General features: G+C 41.5%; 2 protein-coding genes across 7 annotated transcripts in view; one reads left to right on the forward strand and one right to left on the reverse strand.

The window, feature by feature from the left end:
- mapk8a (mitogen-activated protein kinase 8a) overlaps positions 1-7,630 on the reverse strand; it is a 12,631-nt gene extending 5,001 nt beyond the window's left edge. Inside the window, exons 1-7 of one of the 6 annotated variants that reach the window (XM_029449890.1) lie at positions 7,124-7,257; positions 2,483-2,649; positions 2,123-2,252; positions 1,962-2,020; positions 1,705-1,843; positions 428-593; positions 44-115 (exon numbers count right to left, since the gene is read on the reverse strand). In XM_029449890.1, coding sequence (XP_029305750.1) covers positions 44-115; positions 428-593; positions 1,705-1,843; positions 1,962-2,020; positions 2,123-2,252; positions 2,483-2,649; positions 7,124-7,159 — 769 coding nt within the window. In that variant the 5' untranslated portion in view covers positions 7,160-7,257. Of the gene's footprint in view, positions 1-43; positions 116-427; positions 594-1,704; positions 1,844-1,961; positions 2,021-2,122; positions 2,253-2,482; positions 2,650-2,865; positions 2,987-5,011; positions 5,210-7,123; positions 7,261-7,505 lie in introns of those variants that run through there. The other 5 variants (XM_029449893.1, XM_029449889.1, XM_029449891.1 and 2 more) reach the window with 5 other exon arrangements.
- Positions 7,523-17,999, forward strand: part of ptpn20 (protein tyrosine phosphatase non-receptor type 20) — a 25,200-nt gene continuing 14,723 nt past the window's right edge. The window contains 24 exon segments of the mRNA XM_029449881.1: positions 7,523-7,646; positions 10,072-10,219; positions 10,428-10,591; positions 11,551-11,616; positions 11,718-11,897; positions 12,053-12,128; positions 12,726-12,806; positions 12,979-13,054; positions 13,262-13,415; positions 13,681-13,752; positions 13,956-13,973; positions 13,975-14,131; positions 14,367-14,502; positions 14,601-14,739; positions 14,835-14,987; positions 15,176-15,361; positions 15,471-15,633; positions 15,763-16,030; positions 16,120-16,199; positions 16,758-16,835; positions 16,938-17,045; positions 17,179-17,295; positions 17,442-17,650; positions 17,846-17,947. Coding sequence (XP_029305741.1) covers positions 10,096-10,219; positions 10,428-10,591; positions 11,551-11,616; positions 11,718-11,897; positions 12,053-12,128; positions 12,726-12,806; positions 12,979-13,054; positions 13,262-13,415; positions 13,681-13,752; positions 13,956-13,973; positions 13,975-14,131; positions 14,367-14,502; positions 14,601-14,739; positions 14,835-14,987; positions 15,176-15,361; positions 15,471-15,633; positions 15,763-16,030; positions 16,120-16,199; positions 16,758-16,835; positions 16,938-17,045; positions 17,179-17,295; positions 17,442-17,650; positions 17,846-17,947 — 2,907 coding nt within the window. The 5' untranslated portion in view covers positions 7,523-7,646; positions 10,072-10,095.

Raw genomic sequence — 17,999 nt, forward strand, 5'->3', positions numbered from 1 at the left:
AGATTAACAGTGAGAAGAAGAATTAAATTAGACCCAAGGATACAGTCCCTTCCCGGGAAGAGGATTTTATGGCGAACCATTTCCGCCAGTATGCAGCCCACAGACCATATGTCCACTAGTGAAGTGGAACAAAGCCGATAAGAGGTGAGAGGAATGCACAACAGGTTAGTTACACGGAGGTGGCCAATTAGTGAGCAGTTGCTTACAAACAAAGTCCCAACATGTACAGAAGCACCATGCGGCTTACACGGTGTTAAAAGCAGGATTTATCTTCAGGACCCTGGTTACGGGGTATAATAGATCTAACATAAAGGCTTAAAGAAAAGGGCTTATGGTCTACTACAGTGTCACATTGAAGATCAACAAGGGTCGACACTGTAGATTGACCGAGTAAAAGAAACGGTGCATATCGTAGATAATCACTAACCATTGGCTTGGTAGCCCATGCCCAGGATAACCTCTGGTGCTCTGTAGTAGCGTGTAACCACATACGGTGTCATCAGGAGGCCCGTGGCAGCCGTCCGAGCTAAGCCAAAGTCCAAAATCTTCAGTGTGCAATCTGACTTGACAACTATGTTACTGGGCTTGAGGTCCTACAGAGGAACACACACCAAAATAGCAGTTTTTTTATATAAATTTCTCTTCAATGTGTATAAGCAAGAGAAGCGGCATTAAGGAGGGAAATCCCCCATCTGACACCGTTCTGACACTAAACGGACCCCACATCACAACATCTTGACCAGAAGCATCGTTCAACCAATGAAAGCTTTTTCCCTTGTTTTTGTGATCACAGTATTGTCTGTACAAGTCACATGATAATACAATATCCATCGTGACTAAGTGGGCCGGACCAGTAAAATCATAGCATAATAACCTATAAATAAACCTACAACTCCAAATGTTCCTCTTCGTTTTTGTGCAAACAAATACAAGTACATTCTGAAAATGTTCAAATTTAATGAACTATCTTTTTACAAAACATTATGAACCTGACATTTATTAAGAAACAAAAGGTGCAATTTCAACAATATTGTGCCTCAGTTCATCATTTAGACATGTTCATTACAACTTACAGATCACAGTGTATTTACAAAGGCACAAAACATTTAGTCACAGGTATCTGGAACAGTATTTTACTTTATGATCAAAACAACTCATTTTTACACTTTGCAAAGTCATCCCGCGGGCCGGAATGGACCCTCTGGCGGGCCGGTTTTGGCCCCCGGGCCGCATGTTTGACACCCCTGCTTTATTGCAATAATATAATTTGTCGCACACCTGCGTGATTCTAATGCTAATGTAATGTAATGACGCGAGTCTCGGATTTCTCTTCATGATGAGGTGCAAATATAAAACCACACACACACACACACACACACACACACACACACACACACACACACACACACACACACACACACACACACACACACACACACACACACCTGCCCTGTACCAGCTCACATAAGCTTCAGAAAGAATTGAATTTAGGTTGTACAGTCAAAGAAATATCTGTCCATCGTTTATCTTTTTTTTTATAGAATATTTTCAAGATTTGTTGGTAATTAAACAAATATATTCTATTACAGCAGTGTGCCAGTTGACTGTTTGCCCTTACACTTCACTGTCATGTGTCACAGAAGGTATAATGGTTCCCTTTTTCGGGACACCGGCCTGGTGTTAGTCTGTGCAGTTGATGCTTACCCTGTGAATGATGCCAGCAGCATGGAGGTGTTTGATACCACACAATGTCTGATAGAGCAGATAGGACAGCCTCTCGTGGTCCAGCTCCATCTGAATGACCTGGCACAGGTTGGCATCCATCAGCTCCATCACCAAGTATCTGACAGAGCGGAAACAATTCCAGCAAACACACAAGAGTGAGTAATTCAATTTTATGAAAAATAGATGCTGTATGCTCAAACTTAATGTACATTTACACTTCACATATATATACTTACACATCTTGGAATTCTTCTAATATTTTTTGTGGCGTAAAGACATTTAACAGGCCAATGATCTGTCGGTATAAAAGTACATGAATCATAATGATGTTGTCTTGCCATTTACCCGTCTCCACATCTCCCACTGGTCACGTAACTGAATATGTTAGCATACTTACATTTTTGTGATTGACACATTTCATTAGGACTAGTTCTCTGTACGCCCTCTTGGCATGGGTTTGATTTTGAAACGGCCGACTCAGCTTCTTGATGGCAACATTTCGTTCCAGATTTTGGTCATAAGCAGAGCTGAGGAACAAAGTTAGCAAATCGTTTTCAAAATATGGCCACAGATTGACAGTTGTCACTTCAATAGTATAAACACCTCTGCTTTTGTCATTAACCAAAATACAAGTACAATCATTTACTTTTTATATAGATTCATATTGTGATTTCTTAAATTAAATATTCTTGGTAACAGTGACCCATATTTCAGCAAGAAGCTGTTGACTGAAAATGGACGAGGTTGCAACACTCACCAGACGATTCCCTGAGCTCCTGAGCCGATGGGTCTCAGGTTCTGGTATCGCTTCAGTACTGTGAATGTCGAATCCCCAACATCTAGGCTGTAGAACTCTCTTTCTTTCTTGTTTTTGTTCATGGTGAAGTCTTCGATTACTGCTTTCTGTGCATCCAAAAATGTCCTCTGTGTACACAAAGACAGGCATGCGTTGAAATATTGTGTCGTGCCAGGGCTACACCACTAATACCAGCAGGCAAAGAAACAGAGAAGCAAAGAAAGTCAAATGAAAATCTCTGCTCCCAAGAAGGTAAATTTGAAGCAAAGGAGAAAAGACATTGCTGAATTTCAAAATTGAGGCGAGCACTGCGGTTCCTTATCTAAGCAACTCAGCAAACACACCAGGATGGAAGACTTGAGATAATCGTTAGTGGGGGCAGAACAGCAGGCAACAGGGAGCTCTACTCCATCATGTGAAACATGACTCTCAGAGTGACTCTGTCACACTGGAAAACCAAGCCCGGTGATAATTCCTGTGAGTTTGGACCCCAGCCCAGGACTCCAGCCCAGTTCTACAAGCGGGTCTTCCACAGGCACATGCTAACTGGGTCAAGTTGCACCATGCGGCTGTGAGCCAAGATAACACGCAACACAGAGATGCCAATTTGTGTGCATGATGTCCCCAGAATTATTTCATTAAAATAAAACCATCTAAAGAAAACTCTCACATCAGCTTCTTCCTTTCCCTTTCTTTAATTCTTATATAAGCCGCGTAATCTCCCTCCCCACTCTTCCGCAATGCCGACACACAGTCCATGTGAGGGATATAATTGCCAGAATAAAATGAGTCAGCTCTCCTTCTGTTCGTCCAACGTCACAAAGACGTACATAACATCCGCCTCCCTCACAACATGAAAATAGACATGCCGCCACTTTTTATTTTTCAGACAGGAAGCCAATTAGGCGACGTTCGTCTTGCTCGTCTCGTTATGAAGGTTTGACATTGCAGTAAGTGTGCAGTACTGTCGGTGGTATATAGTTATCTGTTGCTCTGTGGTAAGGTCATAAATGTAATAAAGGCAATTCATGGGGATAATTGACATCAGGTCAGGGAGGGAATCACAGGCTGACTTGATCCCCTAAATTCCTATTTAGTCAAACACACAGTGTGTTAATACCACTTCCCCTACTGTGAAATAACTAGTATTGATGCTTACAACCACATGCTGCATGGACAAATACCTCTGAAATCAATGGCCCACTATTAGATTGCAATTATGTGTCAGCTGCAGTATTTACAAGGAATGCAGCAGCCACATCAGTAGTCACAGCAGCATCTACAGTAAGTGGTCTAAAACTCAAGTTTGGAGGATTTAAAAGGCAGGGAGCTGTAATACAGCTAGGTGCCATGTGTATCCTGCAAAAGCAGAAATAGAGTGAGGTCATTCCTAGAGGCACTACTCTTAATGACTTAACCTTTGTTTTCTCTAAACAAGCTGCCTCTAATGATTTAATGAATGGCTTTCGTAGCACACAAAGGACAATTCAGATGAGGGCAATGGTGATTAACATATATTATACTTTTTTTTTTAACAAAAAAAAAAATGCACATTCTTGGAAAACGGTGTCACTTTTTACCACATATTAACACAATATTACGCAATGTCGTTTTGTTGTCCATAACATCATATACCATAAACAAACATGCAATAAAAACTAGCAGCACACACATAACTAATACATAGGTAGAATGATGCACCATGTTTTTTCCCCCATGTTCTTCCAAGTTACATGCATCACTCATCATCAGCAGATGAAGAAATACAAGAAGAATCCAAGCCATACGCATATTTATTATAATCTGGGATCCGTCACATATTATATATACCCAATTCAAAACGGATCCAGCCCGTTATCCAGTCCACACATGCAAACTGTGAGCAGGGCGGAGAAAGACACAGAAGCAGAAGACCTTTCTCCATCTCCCAGGCCCATATTAACAGCAGAGACTGTGTGGAGGAACTCTATCGACCCGTTATTTATTTTAACTCGATGTCAGCGTGTTAACCTTGGCCACACGACCCCTCGTTCTCTAGTTGACGGCCGAGGTAGCTGGCAGGTAAATTACATGAAAGACTGCAGAAAACAGCCGTGCGTGCTAAAGCCGTAGCAGCCTGATTCTGAATCCGCTGCACAAGAATACATTATTGCAGCGATAATGACAGCCATATCGTTATGTGACAGGGCCTGTTTGTGAAACAGTGCGCAGTCGGTGTATGCTAGCTGCTGCCTCAATATATAGCCTACGTTATGTATATATATAATATATATATTATGTATATTATATATATGCCGTATAAGCAATGTGATACATTGTAACGACACGAAAAGGGAGTATTTCGGGTAAGTAATCAGTAATGCTACAATGTAACAGCCTTTAACAACAACCACGTCGGTAACGCAGCATGCACATAGCGACATACGACCCTCCCCCCACGGCCAAACAATAAGCACGTTTGAGGAGCAGAGGTGCGAATCCTCATCTTACCTCAGTCATCCGATGTAAGTATCGATCCACGGCGGTGCGAACAGCGGGGAAATGTTCCGGATTATTTGTTTATGCCGCCGGTGAATGATGATTTATTCCGTTGTGCGGCTTAAAAATACATGACCTCACCAAAATTCACTTGCCTACGTTTCCATCTGGCTACTACTGACAGGCCAGGACGCGCAGTGCGCACGGGGCATGCGTCCCAGCAATACGTCACTCATCCACAGAGACACACCCACCTCCTCCATCCATCCATCCTTCCTTCCTTCCGCCTGTTCTCTCTCTCTCTCTATCTATCTCGAGCGCGCTCGAGAGAGCGAGCGCGAGCGAGCGCGCGCGAGCGAGAGAGGGGGAGCGAGCGAGCGCGAGCGAGAGCGAGCGCGCGGCGGGAGCGAGCGAGAGAGAGAGCGCGAGAGCAGCGAAGCGGCGCGCGCGCGAGAGAGCGGCGGCGGTAGAAGGCGCGCGCGCGCGCGAGAGCGAGCGATCGAGTCTATCTCTCTTCGCTCTCGCTCTCTCTCTCTCTCTCTCTCTCTCTCTCTCTCTCTTCTCTCTCTCTCTCTCTCTCTCTCTTTCTTTCTTTCTCTATCTATCTATCTATCTATCTATCTATCTATCTACCTATCTATCTATCTATCTATCTATCTATAGAAACATAATACATCAGATGTTATTTGATGCTCTTTATGTCTGCAGTAAATGTATTTGTAGAAGTCTGACATTGGCCTGACTAAAAATATAGATCCTATACTGCATTATAGATATTGGTTATTTCTTTGTCCCGCATCGCATTACACAAGTTATATAATGTAAAATAAGCATATGAGGCTGTTCCTGCTTTACATTTCATAACATTTATTTTTTCGGGGTGACAATACAGAGAATGACTTGAATGGAGTGCCATGCTGTGTGGTTTATGGATCACTGAGCACACAGGTCACAAGTCATTGACCTTTTTTTCTGTAACTAAAACTAAATGTATTGGAAACTAATGCCCATTTTTCTCCACAAACTGTCCTTGCTGCAAAACCTTCACAGAGGTAAATGGAAGGACAGCCAAATGTCCACATAAAGGACATAAAGTGAAGCACAGGCATGCAACTTCAACCAAAATAGTATATATATGGACACATTTGACATGTGTCATTTCTTACTGTCGCAGGTATTTAGCTTGTTATTTATTTTTAATGATTAAACCAAAATGTAGTCTTTGAATTGAAACCCTGGTATCATGATTGACAGGTATTTTTTATATGCAGACTAACAGACAACTACATCTAAGTTATCAATGTTTTCTGAAAGAGACTCTTAGATCAGGGATGAAGTGAACACATGGGGGAAACAGGTGTATTTAAATTAAGCTATGATCATTTGGTAAATAGACAAAAACAGGCATTTTCATAGTTTTATGTCAGTATACCTGCGATTTACAGTTTAGTCAAAAGAAAGAAAATGACTGGTATTTCAATAATAATAATAATAATAATAATAATAATAATAATACTAATAATAATAATAATGACAGTAGGTAGCCAACTGTGTTATTTCAAAGCTAGTTACTCAGTTAGTTAGTTTTCAGACTGTAAAGCCTGTTTTATGTCTGTTTCCAGGGTAAACAATGATGCTGCAGTTATCATATACGCCTATAAATGATCTGAGGGCTATAATTTGCATGGCCAGTGTCATCAGAGCAATATCATCTTCTTTTATCCCTTGGATCTTATCTCCTGTCCGTATTAAACTGCGGGATCATTTGTGCACTATGACATGCATTAGGCTCTGCAGAAATCCATAGTAGTTAGGGTACCATCTAGAGTTCATGCATCAGTGTCAACGCTACAACAACGGAGGTATATGCACGGAGCCATGCTCTGCGAAGACATGTGACTGAAAAAGGACATTAGGTAAAATTACGTTAATTTAGCGCTGAGTAGTTTAAATTCTCCCTGCACCATCCTGACAGGCCTGGATGGTTATTATTTATCCTTGTCCCTGCGCAGATACCCCGGGGCCTGCAGAGAAAAGCTACGCGCAATAGAAAAAGGGAAGCGGCATGGATAAACGTGCCAGCACCGACTCCCGCAGCAAGACAAGGCTACTACGGTTTCTTACCCCTTGTTCGAGGAGAGCCCGCAGTGTTATGATCATTGTGGGGGAGCAGCCCTACAGCAGCAGGCTACAATCCACTCGTTTGGCCGAGGTCGTTCGTCCTTCCCAGGCTTCTCTGTAGCGCACCTACCGCCGGGGATCCACCGCACCTTTGGGCGTCAGACGGATTAGTTAAATCGGTATAGCTGATCCAACGCCAGCCGCTTTTGGTGGCTTCTGACCTGTCGCTGTCAAACCGCGAAGCTAATCCAATTAAGTGTTTAAAGGCGAGAAGCTAAGAATAGCCCAAATTACAGTAAAAAGTTTCAGATCTTCAGCGTGGTGCTGGTAGTCATAGAGCAAATGAATGGGGCACCATGTTTAGTTAATGTCATTGATAAATTACCTGACGGAGCGGAGCAGCCTTTACTGAGAGGACGTCAAAACAGCAATGCGATGATCACAAGGAATATTTTGGATCCGTGGTGGGAGCACTGAAGATAATACAAAGGATCAGACCGCGCACATAGGTTACATATGGTACCAGGTAAGGTTTCACTGAGCTATCCTTTATCGTCTTCCTCCTTCCTATAGTGCTGCTTTACAGTTTGGGGAATTGAGGTGGGTGTCTTCTTGTTTAGATACATATGTGCTGAGAATTAAGATGGAAAGAAATTCACTTCAGACACTAACCCTAGCTAAACATCCACAGGGCTGTAATGATATTTATCTTCAAGAGTAATGCATAGTATAGCCTTCATATTCAGGCCTGTGACGACAAAAATCATCTTGGTGATTTTTTTTTTGTTTATTAGAGGCTGCTTATGCTGTAGCTACATAAACAGCACAGTAGTTCAACGTCCATACTGTCACACGTTGTTTGTCATGGCACATGAACGTGGGAGTTTATTGCCTACTGTAGTCAGATTGAAGGCTGTGTGAGACCTAGATTCTGAAGAATGTCCCAAATTCTCAAGGATAGAGTACAGCTTCTGTGCTTATCATGTGGTTGTCTGCTTATTGGATCACTAAGGTGGTTTGTATGTAACAGGGTAATACTACTAGTTGTTGACCGCTTGTGCTGCACTTATGTCCAAATTTGAGAATACATATGATTATACACTCAGGAGAAAAATGGTTTCATGGTATCATGGTACATTAGATACTAAAAGACAGAAATTGCATAAGTGATCTTCTTTATGCTCTATCATTTCATCTGCATAATCAAGTTTTAAAGGTTGTGATTTAGGGAATGCAGAGGATGTGATAGGATGTGAAAGTTTGGATAGGTCACACTTGGTCTAGCCAATCAACACAGTCACATGTTTAGGTAAAAGCCATGTTGTTATATGCACAGCACAACACAACAACACCGTTTCTTTATGTATTTACCCTCTAAAAATCCAGCAGCACATGACAGCGGGGGGCGATAATAACCAGGTTTCTGTGTTGGTCCCTGCAGCAGTGTATGGCATCACAACAGTAGCTTTACACCTGTAGACAGACCACTTTGAGGGAGTACAGCTGCAAAAGTTTTGCTCTAGAGTCGAGGGGTGGGTGCACTTGGCAGGGTTCCCACTTTTTTCTTTGATCCCATATACATCGGAACAACCAGTCGGATTATTTTAAATTTCACTGATTTAAATGCCCTTGTGTATTTTTAAGAAACCTTTTACATACCACACATTTAATCTTGTATGACTTTCCTCGTATTTAGTTGACAATCTGGGTGTCACAAGCCGAGGATAAATTCAGTTTAAGTGCAGGATAATCAGGCCTAAAGTAATTGGGTTGGTTTGTATCATTGTAAGCATGTTGCTTCGTCCAGCACACTGTGATTGGTTGCCAGAAGCCTATTGAATTACTGCTCTGAAACATTTACAGGAAGAAGAAAAAATCATGTGATATAAAAAGCATCATGGTTGGGTTTCACAGCCTTCATTATACGCGAGGAACAGTTTGAGAAGATGCAGTTAAACCTGGAAGAAAACACCATGTCAGTTTGTACTCACAGTATATTCTCATGTCAACACTTTAACGTTGGACGTGCAGTAAAGAAATCTCAGACTTTTTAAACATCAATGTTTTGTAGTTATTTCTGCGCTATGAGACAGATGCTAATGGTAATGTTCAAGTTAGTTTTGACTGTAATCTTTCAAAATCATGGCAATTTCAGGTCAAGTGTGCAACATGCAACATGCAATCTTTTAGAAAATTGGAGAATGCACTTTTCATGTGTGTGGTCGGTTTTGTTTCAACGTGTTTACCTCATCTAATGGGTTTTAATATGAAATTAAATTTGCCAAATTAAATCAGACTGAAAATAAAAGAAATAACTAAATATATACTATAGTCAAAATGATATGTAGTATACATGTTTTATAATTGATGCATAGTAACAATATGTAGATGTTCAAAGAAGGGATTCTGCATTTCCTACAGAATCCCTGTCTGTCCTCCACATTCTCAGCTGTTTGTTGTATTAATACCTACAAAGTATATGTGACAACAAACTAACATGGGCTCACGAGACAGTTGCTCCCTCAGAACTGCCCTCTGGTCAGAAGCAAAGCCTATTAGGAAATGGGAAGGGCAGAGATAGAGGGAGCGAGAGGTAGTGAGACTAATGGAGTAAGATAATCTAATCAGAGTTCAGTGCAAAGAACGCTCCTTTTCTCAGAACTATCTCTCATAACTGTCTCTGAAGACAAAACGCTGTCGACACGCTTTGAGAACAGCAGTACCCTCATGGGATTATGTAAAGAGGAAGTGGAAATGTGTGGTGAAGACAAGAACATTGGCCTAATCCCAAATTTACATTGCTTTCATGAGTGAAAGACATAGAAGCTAATATACAGCTGTAGATGTTTTATTTGTACACAGAGCGAAAACCTCTCTTCAGAATATGACCTTGAACTCTAATAAGTGATGTTTTTTGGTGTGTACGTGAATGTATCTGCGTACATCCTCAGGTGCGTGCTTGGAATGTGTGCAGGATGAGCAGCACATTTGTGACATTAGCTGAAGTACTGGAGGCACGAGGGGGACCTCTGCTGGAGGAGGAGGTCTGGTCCCTGCTGCTGGGCACTGCAGAGTCTTTAGTGGATGTCTCTTACAAGGGTAAAGCATTTTAAATAACCTCCACTTATCGTAGGTGCACCTACATCATGTCTTAACGCTATGACCACACCATTATGTTATTGCAATGTAAATGTAACATAAACATTTGAATATATCTTGCATTATTTCTGTTTAGCTCTGACTTTACTGTAGAACTGTATCAGCAGCATCCTATATATTATGGACTTCCTCCTTTTTTCCCTTTCAGGTCAGAACAATATGTGTTATATCATAAGCCCCACCTCCTTGCTGCTGTCAGCCACTGGTACCTTAGCATTTAAGAATTGTGGCCTATCAGATGAGGTGTCCACCTTCACTGCTCCAGAGATGCTGCAGGGCCGTGCCAGCTCAACCAAACCTGCCATAGAGAGGGTCAGTGCCTGCGTCCTCACACCTGTCCTAATAGCTCACATGGAAGTTGATTGTTAAAGACAAAATAATATCAGTTCATATTGGGCGTTTTTATCAGTGACTTCAAATTTAGCTGTCATGTCCTCAAGTGTCTTTTTGCTTGGAGTGTAAAATCTCAGGATGTCAGAAGTTGAAGGATGACTGAGGTGTTAGCATGCCATCTAGTGGCTGAGCAAAGGAACCAAGAGCCTGAATTCTGCACTCCACATCCCTAATTTATTAACAATGAGTGGAATAGACTCTGAAGTGTAAATAATCCGAATGTTTTTACATTCAGGAAGGTTATCAAAAATGTGCATGGTTGTCTCACACCTTAAGTTAATCTGCTTTGATAAATGCCTTATATTCATAATCACAATATGTCCTATTTATATAACACATACATAGGTAAGCATTGTTGTTTAAAAGCTGCAGGAAATGTCACAATCTGCATAATACAAAACAATATGTGCTTTGACTGCAACCATTTATAGAAATCACCCATTGTTGCCTTTTACTTAACTGATGGGCCATTTAAAGTCTGTTCCAACGGTAATTCAGTGAACAGACACATTATTAATGTAGTTCTTTCGTCATAATTTGATCATTATGTCGATGATAACAAGTCTCTCTCATTTTGTTGGATGATATTTCATTTATAGTTCTCCTGCGCGACCACAAGATGTTGTGTGTCAACAAAGTCCTTGCACTTTAAATCCAAAATCCCACATTTAGTTCATATCCTTTCTGCTCATGTGTAACGATAACGATAATGACGGGCACTCAGCTTAGTGTTTTAATTATGGTGCAAGAGTTGAGTATAAATTGTTCTCGTAAAACTATAATTAAGCATGTAATACATTTATGTAAAAGTGAACCAGTTAGATGATAATTATAGCAATATGTCCAATCCTCATTAACCAATTAATTCCTTTGCACAGATGCTGGTGTATTCACTGGGCATGACTCTCTACTGGTCAGTTGATTTTCACCTACCTCAAAATCAGGTGAGAGAACCCTTCATACAACGCTGTCATCTTTATTCAGTACCATCACACAGTCCCATACCTCATACCTTCTCATTACTCTCCACTCTCATTCCTCTCAGCCAGTCCAGTTGAGTGACCATCTAAACAGTCTCCTGCTCAGCATGTGTGAAGATCTGGCCCACCGCAGGGTGAATCTCAACTCCATCCTGGAAGCCTGCGAATCTCAGCATAAAGCCACCATCCTGCCGCCGCCCGCCTCAGTCATCCGACAGCTGGTGGAGGAGGTTTTCCACGATTCAGTGAGTCTACATATCTTCACTGCAGTATGTTCTTGTCTGTAAGATGTTCAGCTTCTCTGCAGGCCATTGTGTATGTGTCACAATGTAATAGCACAATCTGCATAATGACAACAAATGAAAAGGATTGTGAATAGTAGTGGTTTCTTTTCCTCCAGATGGACCATGGCTCTCTGCCAGACAGTCATGTCCCTTTGAGTGGCAGGAGCCAGATGATCAGAGAGAGACTTCATGGTGAGCATGGATGTTAGTTTTATTAAACCAGCTGTACCGTAAATACAAGTAACATCAAAAGCGTCACATATGAGAAGAGAAAACAGAGATGAAATCTTGCTGAACATAAAACATGACACTGGGAATTGCCATGAGTAAGGGCTAATAAAAGATGTGCCTGTTTGTCTTTTCACAAACAAGCAGATCTTTTATTAGCCTACTTAACTGTACATTAGTAGGCTTGAAGTGCAGCTGGTTTAAAATGTCTTTGGCAACATATAGTTATTGTACGGGAGAAACCTATTCTGCTCATTTGCTTCTATTTATTTTGACATCAATTTTACCTTTAAACCCTACATATTTACAAAACGTAGTTGTGGTCATTGCCCTTTTGACTGAAGACGGTGTAGAGGTCAACAGGATTAAAATCTTAACCTAAAGCAAGCCCAGGATTAGTCTCCTGCGAGAGCCAATAATCAGGTACAGAGTGTGGATGCTTGCAGGGTAAACCCTCCCCTCGCCTCACTTCTGTCCAAACATCTCAGTGTCTCCTGGGAGCACAGAGACGGACATGAATCAAACATTGCTGTCAACTTGTATCTCTTACCTGGTTGACAGGAAAGAGAGGGCCACTTTCAGACTTCAGCGACGGCAGTGCTGAAGGGAGAAGATACTCAACGGACTCTGACTCAAAGTCAGGTACTGAAGAGAAGTCAAAATTATTTTTCTTGTGTCCATTTAGCAAAATCCCTAACTCTGGTGTGCAGATGTATTCCTTCATTAAAATGCCACATTTATGTAAACATGTGTGTTCATGCCGTAAGATGCTTGTTTTAACAATGCAAGTGTTTGTTTTCTGTCTGTTTTCTAGTTAGTTTACCTCAGAGATCTTGGAGACAAAGACCAAGGAGCTCTCCCACACTGTTGTACCAATCTTCTTTAGAAAGGTATGCACTACATACACGTCACTAATATTGTAGGTAGACAAAGATCAGAGCTATCTGTGTGTGCACGTCAACATAAATAAATCCTTTCGCGATCCTTTCATTGTCTGTAGTGACTTTAAGGGGACATGTTTCAGAGTTTGACTTTTCCAACTCGTCTGCTCAACTATTACACAATCCGTCCTTCCCCACCCCTCTCTCTCCACTCAGACTCCCTCGTGGGGTTCGTCACAGGGACAGCAACTGCAGTTGGCTTGGTAGGAGCCCCCAACACGACATCTCTCCCAAGACATCGGGCAGATCTCACAGTCCTTCTATCACCTTCAGCGAGTCCTCGCTCAGCCTGAGCCATAGGAAAGCTAAGGTAAGATCAGGGATTTAAAAAAATGTTTGTTCAGTGACATCAATGCAAGAGAATGTTTTTGTATAACATCATGTATGTTGTGGAGCTCTACTACTGGCAGCTTTTCCACAGTGTCGTAGGATATACGATATTCTTTTGAAAAGAGTATTTAGTGCGAGTGAGGGACAAATAATAGTGTGCAGAAGAGCATTTAGAGAAGCACACAAGTCTGGTGGATGTGTTGCTGCTGGAAGAGCTCATATTATAAATGTTTGTTTTGTGTCAGGCTCTGGGTCCTGAGTTTGTCAGAATGCCAGACGAACAACACATTGTTCTTGATCTTCCAGGATCCATTGTGGTAAATATAATAATATATAAATAATATCAATGGTAATTGCTGTTTTTTCACACTATTTGAATGTGTCTTGTCCTGCATGCTAAACTACGTCTGTACGTATGTACAGTATGTACAGTGTTTGTACATTTATGTGCATGTACGTGGGTTTGTCTGTCACTTGTTGTTTTTTACGTCCATATGTATCTGTGTGTTTGTGCATGCAGTCCAGAAAGGGTCGTTCAGTGTTCGTCTCAGAGAGAAGTGACTGTAATGCTGCTTAACGGACAGTACGTGGTGGTTCGCTGTGACATTAAGTCCAAAGGGAGAGACGTGTTTGACATGGTGGTGGCTCACGCAAACTTGGTGGAACACTTCTACTTTGGTCTTGCCTTTATAGATGGTAAGCGTGGCACATTATGTGGGACTGCACTGATTGTACATCATATTGCAACATTCAAATTATTTTCAAAATATCCATAGTCCAACTTGTGATATTGTGCCCTTTAAATTGGCTTCTATGGATATGTTTTCAATCATTAACAACAGTATTTACTTAAATACAGTAGAGCGTATTTCTTTATGCATGTTGTGTTGCTTCAGTCACGTCAGTTAAAGTTTTTGTTCTCATTCTGCAGATGATGAATATTTCTTTTTGGACCATGAAACAAAAATCTCCAAAATTGCGCCTGACAGTTGGAGAAAAGGGCAGATATTGTCCTTTTTGGTGTTTCTTCGAGTCAAATTTTTTGTTGATGATATGTCCTTCATTTTGTAAGTACAGTACAGGCGATATGTAGATAATCCATTTATAGAAATACATTCTGTAGTTTAAAAACCTTGTACTTAATCTTTTGTCCTGTTTCCTATAGGCACAGACTGACTCGTCACCAGTACTACTTACAGCTGCGTAAAGATCTCCTGGAGGACAGGCTTTACTGTAATGAGGAGACAGGATTGTTTCTGGCTGCTCTCGCTCTGCAGGCTGAGTTTGGGGATTACATGCCAGAGGTAACGAAAAAGGAAAATCTGTCTTTAAATACCAGCATCGTCTTTCAGTGTGTGTTACATCAGCACATTTCACCTTCTTTTGTGTGTCTTTTTAGCTGTATGGTAAGAATTACTACCAGCCAGAGCATTATGTGTCCAAGAGGATGCTAGAGAAGCTGGCTCTGCCCAATGTCAAGGAAGAGTTGCCAAGACTACATGCAAGTCACTCCCAGATGCTGCCTGAAGAGGCAGAAATAGAGTATTTAAAGGTATTTACTGTAACTAACAATGCATCCACTCAGAATCACATTTCATCTTACATTAGGCCAATTAATATGTTTTTACCTCTATTGTTTTTAGTTAGTTTGATTATACTGTTCCAATTCCTTCAAGTCTAAATGATTGTTAAAATAAATGGCTACAATTTAAATTCTAAAAGAAAATATATACCACTCAGATTGCCCAGCAGTTACCGGAGTATGGGATTATGTTCCACCGTGTGGGGAGAGATAAAAGGCCGATGGTGGGAGAGCTGGTTTTGGGAGTCTGTGCCAAAGGAATTATTGTGTACGAGATGAAGAACTACCTCCGGACTGTGATCAGACGCTTCCTCTGGAGGGAAACCGACACTATATCCACTGGGGTAAAAATAAGTGGCATTTCAGTCAGATTTTTGCAAGATATTATGTTGTACGGCTCATTTTGTTACGACGCACAAAGTAAATGTATGATAACTTGTGTCTGTCTTTCAGCGCCGTAAGCTGATTATAGAGTGTGGCGGGCCCAGCGGGAAAAAGCACAGTTTTGTAACAGAAAGCTCAAAAATAGCCCAGTACCTCCTGAACCTCTGCTCAGCACAGCACAAGTTTCATAGCGAGATGACATCACGACAACTCAACCACACCATCATACCAGGTAGATAAATGTTAGTCATTGTGAAGAATTCATTGTTTTTGACTTGCCAAGACTGATGCATATGAAAAGAAAGCTCCCAAAAGTTATAGCCAAGAATGACAAAAATACATAACACCTCTGTTTCTCCAGATGAAAACATTCTTAAGTACATGTCAGTGTACCGGGATCGTAACTTGAACCTGAAGCAGTTGTCCTGCTCAGAGGGCATGTTGAACCATGTGGGTTTGACACCTGGTCAACCAGACTCCCTCTCCAAGTCCTGTGACAACCTGACAGCCAAGCTAGAGGCGAGGCTGCGCCAGCAGAGGGAGATGAGGAGGGAGATGAGCAGAGAGCTGAACAAGGAGCTCACTGAAACAGGAGACCTCAGGGAAATGAAAGAGCCACAGTGTTGGAGGTATTCTGGATGATAATAACATTCATATTCTCCTTACAGTGAACATTAAGCACACAACTATGTAATGCAACTGTGCACATGTGTTGTAGCACTCCAGAGTCGATTCCCAGAGTGATGTCCAGCATGTCACTACAGAAGCAGGACTCTGAAGCCTCTTTCTCCATACGAGGTGAATATGTCTATTTGTAGTGAACACATACAAGAGGGGTGACATCTTAAAGGAACATTAAACATTAAGCATCTTAAGTAAGGTGTATGGCCACTATGAGACTCTTGAGCAGCTTTAATCCTTGTTGGCATCGAAGTCGCTTGGTGTTTTGATGGTTGTGGTAGAGAGCACTGTCTAACATGTGGCTCAAAAATCTCATTTTGGTGACTATGACGGCCCTAACATATGATCTGCATTTGTTTTGTTTCTCTTCCCATTTAGGGAGGCTTTTATTTTTATTTGTCACCCGTTTATATGTTCAATTTTGGGTGGTATGGTGGCTCACTGGTGTCAAGAAGAAAGAATGTGTTTTGGTCTTACTCCACAATCCAAAGACATGCTTATTCAGTCATCTGGAAATTTTAAATGACCAGATTCGGTGTGAATGTGTTTGTCTTTTAATGTGAGCTAAACTTTTACTAGACTTTGAGCTGCCCCTGTGACGGCAAACACCATAACCGGGTATTAAAAATATATAAATGAATTTACAGTGGCCCGTTTAAAACATATGCTTTGCAGTTGATACACCAACGAGGACCCCACCAGAGAGAGAGATAGTCTGTGTGACCCTGAAGAAAGATCTCAAACTAGGCTTCGGTGAGTTTATTAATGCGGTCTTATCTGTGAACTTAACGTAAAATGAATGAGCGGAGTACCACAGGAGACTTTATCCTTACTTCATCTCTGCTCCTGTTTCAGGCTTTGTGATCGTGGGTGAGGACCAAACAGGTAAACTTGACCTTGGGATCTTCATTGCTTCCATTGTGTCTGATGGGCCCGCAGACAAAGATGGACGAATTAAACCCGGTACGAATCACCAACAAAGGGAACTTGAAACATAGACGCTGGCTTACAACTTACTTTATAACGTAATATCGCTAGAGACAAATGGGCTGCATGTGACAACCTATAACAAGGATTTTGTAATGTGTTTTTCCAGGTGGACGTCTCATCTCCCTAAACAAGACTAGTTTGGAAGGAGTGACGTTCAGTGACGCTGCTGCCATCCTACAGAGCAGCCCTGACGAGGTGGAGCTTATTGTGTCACAGCCTAAACGTAAGATCTGCTCGATGCTTCCTCCTCTGCCTGCACAGTCTGAGGGGTTCATACAGTCATGCAAATATCCATATATCATTGTATAGTAGTGACACTTAATACAGTGTACTAAGGTCCTTAATCCCTCCTGCTTGTTTTCCGATCAGAGTCTCTAAAGGAACGATCGGGTTCCTTGAGTTACAGCACTCTGGGTTTGGCGTTGGAGAGGAGCTTTGGGTCCCAGACGACACTGAGCAGCGCAGAGTTCCGTCCGGTTATGGAGGAACTGGAGGAGGCCATCACTCTGTCCAACATGGCAACCCAAAGACAGAGCAGGAGGCTTCACATTCCTGTTGTGCGAATACATGACGCCAAGGTTAGATATAAGTGACTTTGTCACCATGGAAACAAAGATGTCAACATGAGGTCAAAGCTGACAATAGAGTTCAACCAGTGCTAATTGTTAAATGGATTAGTGCTCTGATTAATGTGATAAAACACTAAGATTCCTGAAACACTTCCATCTTCTCTCCATCTAAAACTAATTTCTTTCTTCATTTTTATTTTTCAGGATTTGTGTTCCAGGTCTCCCTCTATCTTAAGTTTGAAAACTGTGGAGCGGTTTATAGTGGAGCTGAAGAAAAGCAGTGGTAGTCTTGGCATCAGTGTTGCTGTTAGTAAATGTTTTACCTTCAATAGTACAGCATTTACTTTATACACAGGTA

This window comes from Cottoperca gobio, chromosome 15, assembly GCF_900634415.1.
Source record: "Cottoperca gobio chromosome 15, fCotGob3.1, whole genome shotgun sequence".
NCBI lineage: Eukaryota > Metazoa > Chordata > Actinopteri > Perciformes > Bovichtidae > Cottoperca > Cottoperca gobio.